Source organism: Solanum tuberosum, unplaced genomic scaffold (genome assembly GCF_000226075.1).
Source record: "Solanum tuberosum cultivar DM 1-3 516 R44 unplaced genomic scaffold, SolTub_3.0 scf00091, whole genome shotgun sequence".
Taxonomy (NCBI): domain Eukaryota; kingdom Viridiplantae; phylum Streptophyta; class Magnoliopsida; order Solanales; family Solanaceae; genus Solanum; species Solanum tuberosum.
The window spans coordinates 77,399-92,851 of NW_006239016.1; the positions used below are offsets into that span (position 1 = coordinate 77,399).

Consider the following 15,453-nt stretch of genomic DNA (forward strand, 5'->3'; position numbering starts at 1 on the left):
TTATGGAAATTGTTTTTGTAAGTTACATATAATTTTATTTTTCTTTTATTTTGTGTCATTAAATAAAAATTTTATATATGAAAAAAAGAACCTAAAAATATTATTTTCCTCGATTTAATTTTAAAAAATTTCACCTACTATCTCATCTAGCAGAAATATAAAATATTCCCTTGTTTACTTTCATATATATTTATTTTAAATTTTACACGCTTCTTAAGAAATAATTATATTTTCTTCTAATGTTAAAAGTTAAAGCTGATGATCAAATTGAATTTATTTATTTTTATATCAGAAACTGAAAATCTATTAATAGTGCACTGTGTACAAGTTCAATTGTCACTATCTCTCTTTTTTCTTGAAAGAATAAAAAAAGTTATTAAAAAGAAAAATTCTTAATTGGACCAAATATATATTGTATAGAAATAGCACCGCATTGTTTGTTTTCGGGTCAAAAAGGATCCATCAATCTCATAATTGTACTCAACACTTCAGTCTCACTCTTCCTTGTTACTTGTCTGGTTTCCACTACCAGCCTTCATCATTTGTTGCGATTTCGATCCAGGTTCGTGCTTTCTGCTCTCCATCTTCATTATTTGTTCAACAACTTCACTTGTTTTTATTTTTTTGGACTTACTATCTTGAAGTTCGAGCCTACTTGCAGCTTTTTGGCGTTTATCGTATGAAGTTTTAAGCTTCTTTTTTTCAGTAGTTCAATGGTGCTTGTTAGCATTTGCAGTGCTTAAGCTTCTTTTTTTTCTTTTCTTCTGTGCTTCTGTATTTTCGCTTTTGGGGTTAACGGGTTTTATGGAGTTAAGTGAGTTCAGTGTTCTGTTTGTGAAAGGTGTTTGTTAGAGCTGAAAAGTTGTGTGCTTTAAGTTCTCTGAAGTTCCCAAATGAACAAAATTATGCTTTGAGTTGCTAGAGAGAAAAAGAGAAAAAAGGGGTTCTTTAATACGAATGTTTTCATGTATGTAGGTCATCAGCTTCTGATAGACAGTTACTTGTTTTTATTTTTCTTCAATATCTTTTGATTTTTCTAAAACCTATGTGAGCTTTCTCAAAGCATAGGAAAGGAGGAGGGTTGCTGCAGGATCTGGCCTACCTAAAAAAGGGTGACAGCCAGTTTAACAATGATGAATCTTCTGAATACTTCTCATGTAGAAGAAATAGATATAGAAGATTCATATAGCCGACCCCAACTAACCTGGGTTTGAGTTGTAGTTGATTGATTGATTTATATATTTTGATCCTTTGCAACTATAGTTGGTGCTGAAGGCACAAAAGGAGAATTTGTCCCGGTGCTTAAAATGTATTGTCTTTTGTTGTTCTTTTCATAACGAGCTATCTGTGGTGCTTGTTAACTATTGTTGTTTTTACAGGGCTGGAAAACGTTTTATAAACTGGTGAAGTTGGTCTTAGGAGGAATCAGTTATGATATATTGATTTCCTTGTGAACCGAATTTCCTTGTGAACCTTCAATTCAGAGTTCCATTCTGGAGTAGTTAGACAGAATTGGAGAACTCCAAAGGATGGACGAAATACAATCCCAATCAGATCATTATAGGTCTCCATCTTCTTCAGTGAGTAGTCCAGCTAATAGGTTACCGTCAAGTAATTTCTTCTACTCAAGGAAACCTGGCGCACTTAGACAGCCAATTTCATTTGAAGATTCACCTGTTTGGGATGAGACAGATATAGAGGTCAAAGTGGACGAAGGAGGTGATTCTATTAATGCTGCGACTACACCACCCTCCCCTTCTCTGTCAAAGATCAATAGTGGTTCCTTGCCATCTCCTTCTTTAATAGAGAGGGAAGTTGTTACAAGGAAGATTGCAGGAGCTTCTATTGCATGGAAGGACTTGACTGTAACTATAAAGGGAAAAAGAAAATATTCTGATAAGGTGGTCAAGAGTTCGCATGGTTATGCATTACCTGGAACAATGACTGTCATCATGGGTCCTGCCAAGTCAGGGAAATCAACACTCTTGAGAGCCCTTGCAGGTTTGTGGAATTCAATATGTAGTCAGTTTATAGAAAAACATCCAGTTGTTTATATATGTGTCTGAGCTAGATTTCTTTCTCTTCTTTAGGAAGGTTACCTGATTCAACGAGAATGTATGGTGAGGTGTTTGTAAACGGGACAAGAAGGCACATGCCGTATGGTTCCTATGTATGTTGTAAGCATTTACTGTCATTTGTGGTCATGCTTGTATTCTTAATACGAAAAGATATAGGTCTGGACTGTGGACTTTGATAGCTTTGTTTTATAGTTTACAAAAATATATTAGCTGTTGTTCACTCTGAACTGATCTTTGGAATATAAAATCATAATCACTCTCCTAGTAATGACTACTGGTTCAGTGAGTTGATTGCCCCTGCTTTCTCTCTTTAATTCATCGACCAATCCTTTGGCTCTTTTACAAAAAGTGATATGTGTGTCCCTTTGGCAAGAAGATGTCACCTTTTGAAGCAAAACAGTTGTGCAACTGCTTCTAATGATGTGGCATAATTTCATGTAACTGATGTTTGGAAATCCCTTCTTCATCTTTTACCCCTTTTTAGTAGCGCAATATGGCTTATTCCCTGGTTGCGTTAGGAGTTGCCGGTATGAATTTAGGCCTGTGAATTCCTAAGCTTTAGATTAAAATCATTCTTTCCATCTCAACCAATGTCCTTCTTGCCCAAGGGGATCTGAAAACCATATTTTCAATAGGTTAGAGCATGCACATCTACAATCATATACTTGCATCATCCAATATAGACATTGAAAATAATAGCTCAAATATTAAAGGTGGTAGGATAGAAATCATGTTATTATTAAAATACATAAAGTACGAGTAGTTTATTTGATTTGAATTTGGGTTAAGAAGTGTTGTACTTCTGAGCTTTTTGGAAGAAAACTTCAATTTAATCAAGTACTCCCTCCGGTCCAAAATAATTGATGTTTTAGGCTTGGACAAATGTATTAAGGATTTCACTCACTCATAAAAAAGAAAGATTTTGACTAAATTTCCTGATTTTCTTTTCTTTTTAGGTTGACACAATTAGCAAGGTCAAATTTGAAAAGAAAAATAATTAAATAACCTCTTGGTTTTATGAAACATCACTTATTTTGGACCAACTTTTAAAGGCTAAAATGTCAATTAATTTGGACTGGAGGAAGTAGTTAGAAAGTGGGCACTAGTTTTCCTTGTTTTTTCAGCTTGTGCCTTCTGACATGTAAAATGTACTCATTTGCAGGGATATGTTGACAGAGAAACTACTCTTATTGGATCATTATCTGTACGTGAATTCCTATACTACTCAGCTTTGCTCCAGCTTCCTGGTTTCTTTTGTCAGAGAAGGAGTGTGGTGGAGGATGCTATAGATGCTATGTCACTGGGAGATTATGCTAATAAACTTATAGGTGGCAACTGTTACATGAGAGGTCTTCGAAGTGGTGAGAGGAGGCGTGTCAGCATTGCCCGGGAACTTGTTATGAGACCACATATTTTATTTATTGATGAACCCCTTTATCATCTTGACAGGTTCTCTTCTTACTTCTCGTTTTAAAATCACAACAGTTGTTTATTGAAGTTCATTGGGTTTACATTGACATATTCAGTATCCATAACTGCATTCGTGATCTTCGTAGTGACTAGATTACTTGAATTAGTAGCACAAAATAGCTGTCAAATTGTGTACTATGCTTTAGCTGCTAAAATAGCTAACAGCCAAATATTTGGTATGTTCTAGTTTTTCTGTCCAATAAAAGCATATAAGATACTAATGCTCCATGTCTGTTTGACAAGTTAATTAGTCATAAAGATTGATTTTCTTGTCTTATATAGTATGTGCATGTGGTGACTGAGAAAGACCATGTCATTCATTGAACTATTGAAGTATGTCACTAAAGTTGGTATATGTCGATTCATGCTGGAAGCTTATATGATTTGAAAGGTCAATTAGTAAATATTTCAGCATTTTGGGCGAACTGTGTTAATATTAAAAGGCTACAAGCTTTCTTTGGGAAAGACCTGCTAATTAAACTTAGGTTGCTAGCTTAGTGCATGCAGGTCTCTTCTAGGAGTTGGTTATCAGAAGATTTGTGGTCTTCTTATATGGACTTGGTAATCCTCCCCTTATGAGCTAACTTTTGGGGTTGAATTAGGCACAAGTGCCATAGCTTTACATGGTTCCCGAGTCATACATGAACATCAAGTTAAGGGTTGAGGAAGAGAACATGTGATAGATGGTGATTTTCTTATTTGATGTTCTGGAAATTGATATTTTTGTAGCATATTCAAAATGAACTGTAGGTTTCCAACTGAATGAATATCCTGGTTCCCTACTCTCTAAAATTTTCCTTATTAATTCTCGTGTTTTTGACTTGCTATATTTTATGGTTGAGACTTGATGCTCTTGAATATCTTCTTCCTGTCAAAAATTATGAACTACTGTAAGTTAGCTGATGTTTAGTTCTTGTTATGTTCAGCGTTTCTGCACTTCTGATGATGGTTACATTGAAGAAGCTTGCCACCTCTGGCTGCACTCTGATATTCACCATTTGCCAAAGCAGTACTGAAGTATTTGGCCTTTTTGACCGAATTTGCCTCCTCTCAAATGGAAAGACATTGTTTTTTGGTGAAACTTTGGCTTGCTTACAGGTAATTTTACTTTGGTATGCTTCCTTACACTGTCCATCTTGGTTCAGGGGAAGGCGTTGGTTTTCTTAACAGTCATGCCTGCATCAAACAAAGGCATTGGATAATGAATGATACTTTTTTTCCTGCAATATGGGTTTGTTGGGTTTTCCTTTAATAAGAGAGACCCAGAAGTGGCTGTGGTTTATCTGAATAGGAAGAAGTCAATTGTTAGTCAGATGATATCCATTTTAAGAGAGAAATGATCCCATGCAGTTGATTTGGCTGAAGTTCTTTATTTGTTCTCATTTTGCATTGAAGAAGCCAAGAATAGTCTAGCAATGTTGAAGTAAATATTTACTCAAGTTAGGATGGTTACTCTAGGGAACATGTCTTTTATTGGAGTGAAGTCTTGCAGGATAAGGTTGTGTCAGTAGGACATATTTGAAGTGCGAGGGTCCAGGTTTCATAGTCCAAGTTGTTACTTAGCAACTTATTTCCCTACAAAGGTATAGCCTCTTATACGGTTTCCTTACACACTGGAATAAATCAACAAAGTTCAGTTTGTTGGTTTCTGACAAGAAGGAAGTAGTCTAGAGAAATACTGTTGAGTGTTAACAAATTTTCCAATGGACTAAATGTTTCAGAATCCATGGATAGTGGTTGGAAGAAAGAATACAGGTTCCTGTGGAAATCAGTCAATGTTAACGGGGATTCGGACTGGACAAACTTACTTAAGAGGGCATGGAGGAAGATCAGTTCCCAAGTGTGTGCACAATTGTGAAATACTACTAGAAATACATAGCACTTGAAATGTTTATTTTCTGTTCATTATGTTTGATATCATACTTTGTTCTTTATGTTACTAATTGTTAGAGACTAACATATCATTTAATTGTGAAGCACTTCTCGAATGCTGGATTTCCTTGTCCAATTATGCAAAGTCCTTCTGATCACTTCTTGCGTGCTATAAACACAGAATTTGACAGGATTATTGTGATGTGCAAAAGCTGGCAGGTATATGCCTATAAGCATTCAAAGCTCTGTTTTCCCCCTTAAAAACTCAATTCTAATGGTTAAAGATAGTGATTGATTTGTTGAAAAATTGTTAGGATGTTGGAACAATTCTAGCTCAGTTCATTGTACTACCTCTTTTCTCCGTATTTGTGCTATTGTTTTATTGTGCTGGGGAAAGCTCTTTGAGAAAGGAACAAAAAGAAATTCTTTTGCTATAAGATTCAAAATGAAAGTTCAAAGATCCTCATCTGTTCTCTGGCCACCCTATCCCCTCCTCCTTCACAACACTAAAAGGAAAGATGTTCCTTAATGTTTGTGCTTTTGTCATCTCAACAGGATAATCATGGAGACTTATCATCAGTGAGCATGGATACTGCCATCGCTATACGTACCATTGAAACAACTTATAGATCATCAGCAGATGCTGCTGCTGTTGAATCAATGATAGTGAAGCTTACTGAGAAGGTACATTTATCATTGAAAAGAGAAGGTATGTAATATGTTTGTAATAATGAAACTTACCAAGAAGGTATGTTTTTTCACTGTTGTCACTATTGCCATCATGGGTAGTACTATCAACTTTGCTCGATCTTATTCCAAGAACTTTTCTAAGTGTCAAGTAGATCTAGGCAATGCATACTTTAGTGTGACCACTACATAGTAGGAAGTATTCCGATTTTGATATGAACTAACTACATAAACTCATAAGTTATTAAGCCTGCGTGCTCTGGACAGTAATATAATTCGAGCATTCTCATGAAGGATGCTCTTTTATTGGCTTTGGTTTGTTTTGAAAAACTAGATTGTCCTCAATTATCATTATCTTCTTATGTGAACTGAAGTTTTTGGTTTCTTTAAGCGTAGAATGGAGCAGAAGTTGTCACTGTCCATTTCAATATTACAAAAAATGCTATTAATTTTAGTTCCTTGGTCATTTAAAGCAGTTTATAGTCCTTGCTATTGTGTTAGTACCCCCATAAAGAGTTATTTATGCCAATATCCAAGTTAGAGTTTCCTCCAATCTCTGTTCCTTGCAATACCAAAGTTCTTTAACAGTAGAGGCAATTTGACAGCCTGTTGAAGTATTTTTGAACTCAATGCATTACTCCCTCTACTCTAAAAAGAATAACAAAATTTGGAATAAGAGGGTCATACAATTTAGTTTACGTCTCTTTCATACATTGATTTATAATCTTTAAAAATAGTAATTTCTCTATTGAGAATCTACATAAAAAGTCTTTATTAAAAAAAACAGTTACATACATAAAAAGTACCGGAAGTCACAATTTTTTATAATTAGAACTAGTTCAAGGAATATTTGATAGGATCATTGTCAAGTAGAAAAAATGGCTTAGAAATCCTCAGAATGTACAATAATAAAAGTTTTAGTGGTCAAACGACTATACTTACAGCCTGAGCTTCAATATAGTGTCTGATCTCTTGCATTTTGTCCTTTCAGGAAGGTCCATCACTCAAAAGAAAGGGAATGGCAGGAAATGCAACACAAGTTGCAGTTTTGACTTGGAGATCTTTATTGATTATGTCAAGGGAGTGGAAATATTATTGGCTAAGGTTGATTCTTTATGTGTTTCTTGCCCTCTGTATTGGCACTGTGTTTTCTGGATTGGGGCATTCCTTGTTTTCTGTCATGGTAAGCGAATAACTAAAAAATAAAACCTGTCTCTTTCCTTTTGCATGTCTAAACTCTAATACAGTAGTCCATCAATATGATGTTTGTGCACCAGACCTCCAGTTTTTCTGGTTACACAGTACATGAAATAATCATGGACTGAGTTGATATTGCTGTTTTTTTTCTCATTGTAAATATTTGTCATTACTAGCTCTTGTTTTCAGTATGCAAACTATGATATTTTTCTTGCCATGCAGAGAAGAGTAGCAGCAATATTTGTATTTGTTTCATTCACCTCTCTGCTAGGCGTCGCCGGTGTACCTTCACAGTTGAAAGAGATCAAGGTGATGCAAGCAACTTATTTGTGTTTCCTCTTTATAATGTACAAGCATGCTTCTGTGAAACTAATATATGTGAACACCATGTTCGAATGAATCCAGTACATGTGTGTATTTAATAATCAAGGTTTGTTTTGTAGGCTGAGAGTGGACTATACACCTTCTTCATAAAAATGTGATCCTCATTCTAGTCTTTTCTTCAGTCTCATGAACTACAGTTTCCCCTTAACCCTGTGTGTCATAATCTATATATTGCACTCTTACTGTAATTTTTCTGTCGCCCAAAGGACTATTGTATCATCATTCAAACTTCTAGTTCAAATTAGTGGGGTGAAATGTAGACAAATACGGAGTTGAAGTGACAAATTCTCAGGACCAGGGTTCTCCAATAGCTGAACTATCTGGACTTATCGCTAGAAATGTGACATTTCTGGCTTGGTTTATTAAATCATATTCCTATTTCAATCTCATCAGTCCTGGCAAGTAAGCCTTTGAACTTGATTTCTCTAAGAAGCTGGGAACCTTTAGTATGATGTTTGATGAGGTGCAATATTGATATCAGCTTTTATTTTTAAGATAAGCCATTCATAATTAGCATTGCATTTAATGTGGATTGTGCTATGGATTTAATTTTTACTAATAACCTAATCATAACCTAAGATGTATAGCAAAGGCGGCAAATTGATATCCCAATGACATCTAGGTCTTGTATTTTAGAGTACTTAGATAGTGAGTGTTCCCCTCAAATTAAGTGAACTTTTCAATTTATTATTGTTACTTTCTTTTATAAACTTTGGTTTTGTTATTCGCCCTGATAATGAGTTACTATTGGTATCCTCATCCAGATCAAAAATCAACCTAATCAACATCATGATGACTTTGCAGATATATACCTATGAAGAATCAAACCAGCATTCTGGGGCATTTGTTTTCCTACTTGGGCAGCTTTTTGCCAGCATCCCTTTCTTGTTTCTCATCTCCATTTCGTCAAGTCTGGTCTTCTATTTTCTAATTGGACTGCGAGATGAGTTCAGCTTGCTGATGTACTTTGTGCTGAATTTCTTTGCGTGTCTATTGGTAAATGAGGGTCTGCTGCTGCTGGTTGCTTCCATTTGTCAAAATATCTTCTGGAGCATCTTAAGTTTTGTGTCCATACATGTGAGTTCTGCCTGAAATCTAAATTTGCAAGATATGATTTACAATTGGATGAGTTACATTCTTTCCCTTTCCCTTTGGTGTAATATTGTCATATTCTATTGATTGGAAAGTATGCAGTGATTGTAGCTGTGTGTGTTCCTAATGTGTCGTAAGGGGAATCAAGGTAGTTGGGGGTATCTGAAATGTGTGCAATTCTAGTGTTATATAGGATTCTTGTAGTAGGAGTATCATTTAATTATCATTTCATGTTGAGTTGAGAGTCCTAACTTTTTCATTCAACGGCTATCTTATCTCGTATTTCAGGTGATAATGATGCTTTCCGCTGGCTTTTTTAGAATCAGAAGTGCTTTGCCTAGACCAGCATGGATGTACCCCATTTCTTATATAGCTTTTCATACTTACTCTATCCAGGTAAGTTTGAGACTTGGCTTTGAAGTCATAATTAAGTGCATACATTTTCTTGATCACTGGTTATCTATCAGGAAAATCATATTAATGGATTTCTTTTACCAGGGACTGTTGGAGAACGAGTACATCGGAACTTCTTTTGCAGTGGGGCAGGTGAGAACCATATCTGGTTATGAGGCTCTGGGAAATGTATATGACATATCTGATGACAGCAACTCTAAGTGGAAAAATTTACTGGTGCTGTTTGTTATGGCTGTTGCATACAAAGTTGTCATTTTTATTCTGCTCAAGTGTTGTATCAGGAAAAACCACTCTGTACACAAACTTTTCCGCTGTAACCAAAACAGAAAGGATTACAAATAGATGCTATACTATAGCAACTTCAGTTTCAGTTTCTAGGAGTGTATTGCTTATAAAATTGGCAATTGAGAGCGTGGAAGTTCCTTTTTTCACAAATTTCATAAACCTTGTATGATTAGCGTGTCATCTACTTCTCTAAAAGAAAACTATTCCTTACTCCTTTGGTCCATTCTCGTTGTAGTGCTTACTAAATATAATTATCATTTTAATAAAAATTAAGATATAATTAATGGTTAGTTATTACCTTTAATCTTAATTAATGTGGAGGGATCAATACAGCGAAAACGAGAATAGTGTTTAATTGAAATTACAAAGTAAACAAGTATAATTTAACCAGTTGCTCTTTTAGTTAGTATTTTCTTAAGAGAAGTAACAATAAAGAACATAACGAGTAAAATAGATCGGAGTGAGGGTATTTAGTTGAAGACTAACATGGTAGCGGACTGCCAACCACATGGGGAAAAAGAATAATATTACTCCTTCTGTGCCAATTTATGTGACTTACTTTCCTTTTTGGTCAGTCTAAAAAAAAATGACACATTTCTATATTAAGTAACAATTTCATTCAAATTAGGAGACTTCAAAAAACGCTCTCTAGAATATAGCCAAAACCTAAATTTGCCTACACTGATTGGATTTTATGGCCACTCCGGCCTTTGGGCAGCCTCCACCACTGGAGGTTGTTCAAACTATAACATCAACATTAGCCGCAAACCCTATTACGTATGCTTCAACCCTTAATCCGAATAATGCAAAACATCAAAAGATTCAATTGAAACCAATCCATTACCTTCATGGAGAACCAAGACTTATATGGGAAGAGGAGGAGATAGCACACATGATTTTGGAAGAGGATTTACAATATGCAGTGATAGGGAAATTTGCGTATGGGTGGCCTGATATGCAAGATCTGCGAACGTTAATCCCAAAACAATGCGAATTGAAGGGAGAGGTCAATATTGGACTGTTATGCAACAGATATGTGCTGATAAGAGCATCAAACTTGGAGGATTATGTGACTCTTCTATCGAAACCACAATTCTATATAACTCATAAGCAGTGGTCATATCCAATGAGGACTTTGAAATGGGATCCGTTGTTTGATCCGCAAGAAGAGACCACAACGGCGATAGCTTGGATTTCTTTCCCTACATTGCCTCCCAATTTTTTTGGAAAGGAAGCAATCTTCTCATTAGCCGCAGCAGTAGGGAAACCTCTACAGGTTGACATGGCGACTCAAAACAAGACTAGGCCTAGCTGTGCTAGGGTCAAGGTGGAAGTGGATCTATTAGGTGAATTTCCAAAGAGGATTAATGTGGGAGTAAGGAAAAAAACAGGGGAGGTAATGGAGAAATGGATTCCAATTAGATATGACTACATCCCAAAATATTGCAAAACTTGCAAACTTCAAGGACATAATGAAACAGATTGCTTTATCTTACATCCGGAGTTGTATACAAATGAAGAAAAAGGAAAAGGGGAAGGAAAGGAGAGGGATGTCAAGGAGAAATTAGATCAAGGACAAAGAATTGACATAAAAAAAGGGCGTGACAATGTTGAAAAACAGGAAAATAATGAAGGTTTTAAAGAGCAAAGGCACAAGGGGAACAGTAGAGGAAGGAATTTTTACAATGGGAAACAAGAACAAAAATGGCACCCACGAGCTATTCAAAAAGAAAAAGTGATTGAAAGTAAAAACAAATTTGAGGCATTGGAAACAGAAGAAGAGGAAGACTTAATAGAGAAAGGGTCAGACAACACAAGAGAAGAGATGAGGAAGCAATTCAATGAAGATATTGGGCAAGAAACTAGTGATCTATCAGCAAGAATTAACCAAACAAGTTTTGTAGCAGAAAAGGAGAATAATGTGAAACCATGTCAACATGAAATAAGGGAGATGGGAGATAGTCAGAAAACTGTGAAAGATCCAACTGACGTGCAGAATGCAAGTTTAAACAAGCAAAGTGAGAATAAAGTGGGAGATGGGACAGCAGCAGGTCCTCAACCCATACAAATCATTAATCCTTTACATGAGACACTTTTTTTGGATAATATATCCTATGAAGACGCTGAAAAAAGAAGAATGCAGGAAGAAGAAGAGGATATTGACAACAACATTGAGGATATTGCTTCATCAGGAGATCTGTCACCCAGGCAGATAAACAAGTTAAAGGAAAGCAACAAAAAATATAGGGGCAATGTTGTTCCATTTAATACAACAACAAGGAGTAGGAAGGGGCAGGCCAATCAATCTGATCAATGATTAACAAAATTATGTTTTGGAATATTAGATCTGTTAAATCTCAAAATGCTTTTGAAAGGTTAATAGATCTGCAGAGAAGACATCACTACACATATATAGCTCTTTTAGAGCCATTTCAAAGTCCACTGGTAGTAGAGGAGTACAAAAGAAAGTTGAATTTACAATATGCTATGGTGAATTGTTCAGCAAAGATATGGATTTTTTGGAGTGGGGATTGGCAAGGACAGTTTCAGCAGTATATGCAAAGTGCAGTGCCCTGGAAAGATTAGAGTTATGGGAGGATTTAGAGATGATTGCAATGAATACTCAAGAACCTTGGATAGTGGGGGGAGATTTCAATGTTATTTTAAAAGAGGAAGAAAAGTTGGGTGGTCTACCTGTCACACAACAGGAAACCATTGATTTTGCTCAGTGTTTGAATAATTGTGCTTTAAATGAAATTAGGTACTCAGGAAGTAAATTTACTTGGTGGAATGGAAGAATTGAGGAGGATTGCATATTTAAAAGACTTGACAGAGTACTAGGAAACAATGAATTCATGGAGCTCTTGCCTGATAGTGAGGTACATCATTTGATTAGGGAGGGGTCAGACCATGCTCCTCTTCATGTAACATGTAATGCCACTCAGGAATCAGTGGCTAGGCCTTTCAAGTTTTTGAATTTCTGGACAAAGCATCCAGATTTTAAAAAGCAGGTGGAGGAATGCTGGGCAGGAATAGAGGAAGGATCTCCTTTCACTATTTATCAGAAGAAAAGCAAGAAGTTAAAAGAGGTTCTGGCTAAATGGAGTAAAGTAACCTTTGGTAACATTTTTCAACAGATTTCTACATTGGAAGATGTAATTAAGGTGAAAGAGGCACAATTAGAGATAAACCCATCTGCAGGCAACAGGGAAAAACTAAGCAAGGCAGAGGCAGATCTCAAAAAGTTCCTACATTTGGAAGAGGAATACTGGAAACAAAAAGCTGGAATGAGGTGGTTTCAGGATGGTGACAGGAATACAAAATTTTTTCATTCCTATGTCAAGGGAAGAAGAAGGAAGTTACACATAGCTAAAATAAAAAATTCTCATGGAGATCTGATCACCTCAACTCAAAGTATAGGGGAGGAGGCTGTGACAGTGTTCAAGGATCAATTCATGGAAACCAATTTCACAAACAACTATGACATGTTGGAGGCCATTCCTAAAGTGATTACAGGAGATCAGAATGAGATGCTAACAAGAATGCCTAGCAAGGAGGAGGTAAAAGAGGTGGTATTTGCCCTGAATAGTGATAGTGCTAGTGGTCCAGATGGATTTTCGGGTCATTTCTTTCAGACATGCTGGGATATCATAGAAGAAGACATAACCAACATGGTCAAGGCTTTCTTTTGTGGTCAGGAATTGCCCAGATTCATAACTCATACTAATTTGGTTTTGATACCAAAAAAGGAGGATGTTGATACATTTGGAGACTTAAGACCTATTAGTCTCAGTACCTTTGTTAATAAGATCATTTCTAGAGTAGTACATGGGAGACTGATAGTTATTTTACCTCAGATTATTTCTACCAATCAAACAGGGTTCATCAAGGGAAGAAGTATTATTGAAAATGTGTTGCTTGCTCAGGAGATAATAAGAGATATAAACAAAAGAACTAAGTTGCATAATGTGGTAGTTAAGCTTGACATGGCTAAGGCTTATGATAGAGTAACTTGGATTTGCCTGACTAAAGTGTTGAGGAAGTTTGGGTTTGCAGAATTGCTTATAGATATGATATGGAGGTTGTTATCAAACAACTGGTACTCTGTCCTTCTGAATGGACAGTCTTTTGGATTCTTCAAGTCTTCAAGGGGTCTCAAGCAAGGGGATCCTATTTCTCCAACTTTATTCATTATTGGAGCTGAAATTTTATCTAGGAACTTAAATAAGTTGTTTGAGGATACTAATTTCAAAGGGTATGGTCTTCCAAAATGGAGCCCTGAAGTGAATCATTTATCATATGCAGATGATACCATCTTATTTTGCTCAGGACAACCCACTTCCATGAGAATGATGATGAAGATATTAAGAGGATATGAGCAAGTTTCAAGGCAGATGATAAACCTCAACAAGAGTTTGTTTTATATGCATGAAAAGGTTCACAAAAGCCAAATACGAATAGCAAACCAAGAAAATCTGAGCGGCGACCTTCTCGGAAACTTAGAACAAGAGAGCTAAATATAAAATTTTAAGTGTAAAATCACTATTGCCAAAGAACTCAAACTACAAAAAAAACTTCTTTTTTTTTTCTTCTATAAATTCTTGCCCCAAAAAAATCCCCCTCTGTTTTTGATAACAAAACTAGTGTCTCCCCCTTTAAACACATAGAGAAAACGATCTTAAATAGATGAAGAATGGGCTTCATTTTTTAGGGGGAAAACGGGTGGATTCCAAGAATTTGAATTTGAAATTCAAGTTCTCTTATGCTGAATTTCCGCGATTTGGTGGGATTTTCCGGATTTGCTGGGATTTTCGCGTGAAGAAGAAGAAGCAAAGTATAGGGGTGGGGTCGGGTATATGTTGTTGTTTGGTGTATTGCTGCTGCTATGTTGAAATTATAAGGGAAAAGAGGTGGGGTCAGTTTGGTGTATGTTGTATTATTATATTGTTGGGTGCTTTTTGAATTGGAAAATAAGTGGGTGGGTGGGGTCGGTTTGGTATAATGTTGTGTTGTTGGAACGTTGTATGTATAGGAATGGACTGAAATTGGGTTTGGGTCTTTTTTTTTTATAATGGTTTAAGAAGTTGGGAATAATTAAGTGGGCTGGAAATTGACCCAACTTTGGTCTTAAATAGATCCAACAAGTAGAGCAAAATATTGGTTAGATTTGATTTTGAAAAATAGCCAAACAAATTGCAAATTTGGTCAAGACGAATTAATATTAATTAATTAACGAGCTTCTTAATCTTAACAAAATAAAATAATTAATCTAATTATAAATTACTAACTAACAAAAAATATCCCAACTTAAAGTAAACTAATTTAATAAAATATTCAACTAACAAATAAAATCTTTTTTTGGGATGATTTTCGAATGTCATAAAATATACTAATTATATACAAAATTAAGTAAAAAATATATAATATTTAAAAATTATAAAAAAGTGACGAAACTATTTAAAATAACTTGAAAACTCTATTTACTTTTTTTTTTACTTTTTTTTTATTTTTATAAAACTAATAATTTTAAATCATTTGAAATTGGAGAAGCTCGATGATTAATTTATATTGTGGAGGGTCAAAATTGGGTGTCAACAACTGTCCCTCATTTGACTTGGATTGATGAAAGAAATTCGAGTCAAATGAAATTGACAAATCCAATTTTGACAGACCACATTTTCATCTTTAGGATACAGATTTTGATACGGACTTTAGGAATTATAGTCGAACCCCAGAGTTGGGTTTCCTACATATCTCAGGTTTCATGAGAATTCAAGTCACTTGTAGTTCGATACGCTTGGTTTAACGCACGACTCTGAAAGAAATCAAAAACTATCCCGACATCGAATTATGGAAAGACCGAAATGCTCGAGAATACGATTTAAGAGCGAATGATGGAATACAACCGAGTTTTCAACATTGATTCCGCCTACATATCCCTTAACTTGGGGAATCAGGCTGCTTGTAGTTCGAC

General features: G+C 35.6%; 1 protein-coding gene across 1 annotated transcript; it reads left to right on the forward strand.

Annotated features, from left to right (window-relative positions):
* Positions 1-441: 441 nt before the first annotated feature.
* On the forward strand, positions 442-9,612 carry LOC102589437 (ABC transporter G family member 3-like). Its single transcript, XM_006347134.2, has 12 exons — positions 442-562; positions 1,380-2,001; positions 2,091-2,170; positions 3,241-3,527; positions 4,475-4,646; positions 5,526-5,639; positions 5,976-6,104; positions 7,099-7,290; positions 7,527-7,613; positions 8,493-8,765; positions 9,069-9,176; positions 9,279-9,612. Exons 2-12 carry the CDS (start codon positions 1,530-1,532, stop codon positions 9,534-9,536), a joined length of 2,172 nt encoding a protein of 723 aa, XP_006347196.1. The 5' UTR covers positions 442-562; positions 1,380-1,529; the 3' UTR covers positions 9,537-9,612.
* Positions 9,613-15,453: the final 5,841 nt, after the last annotated feature.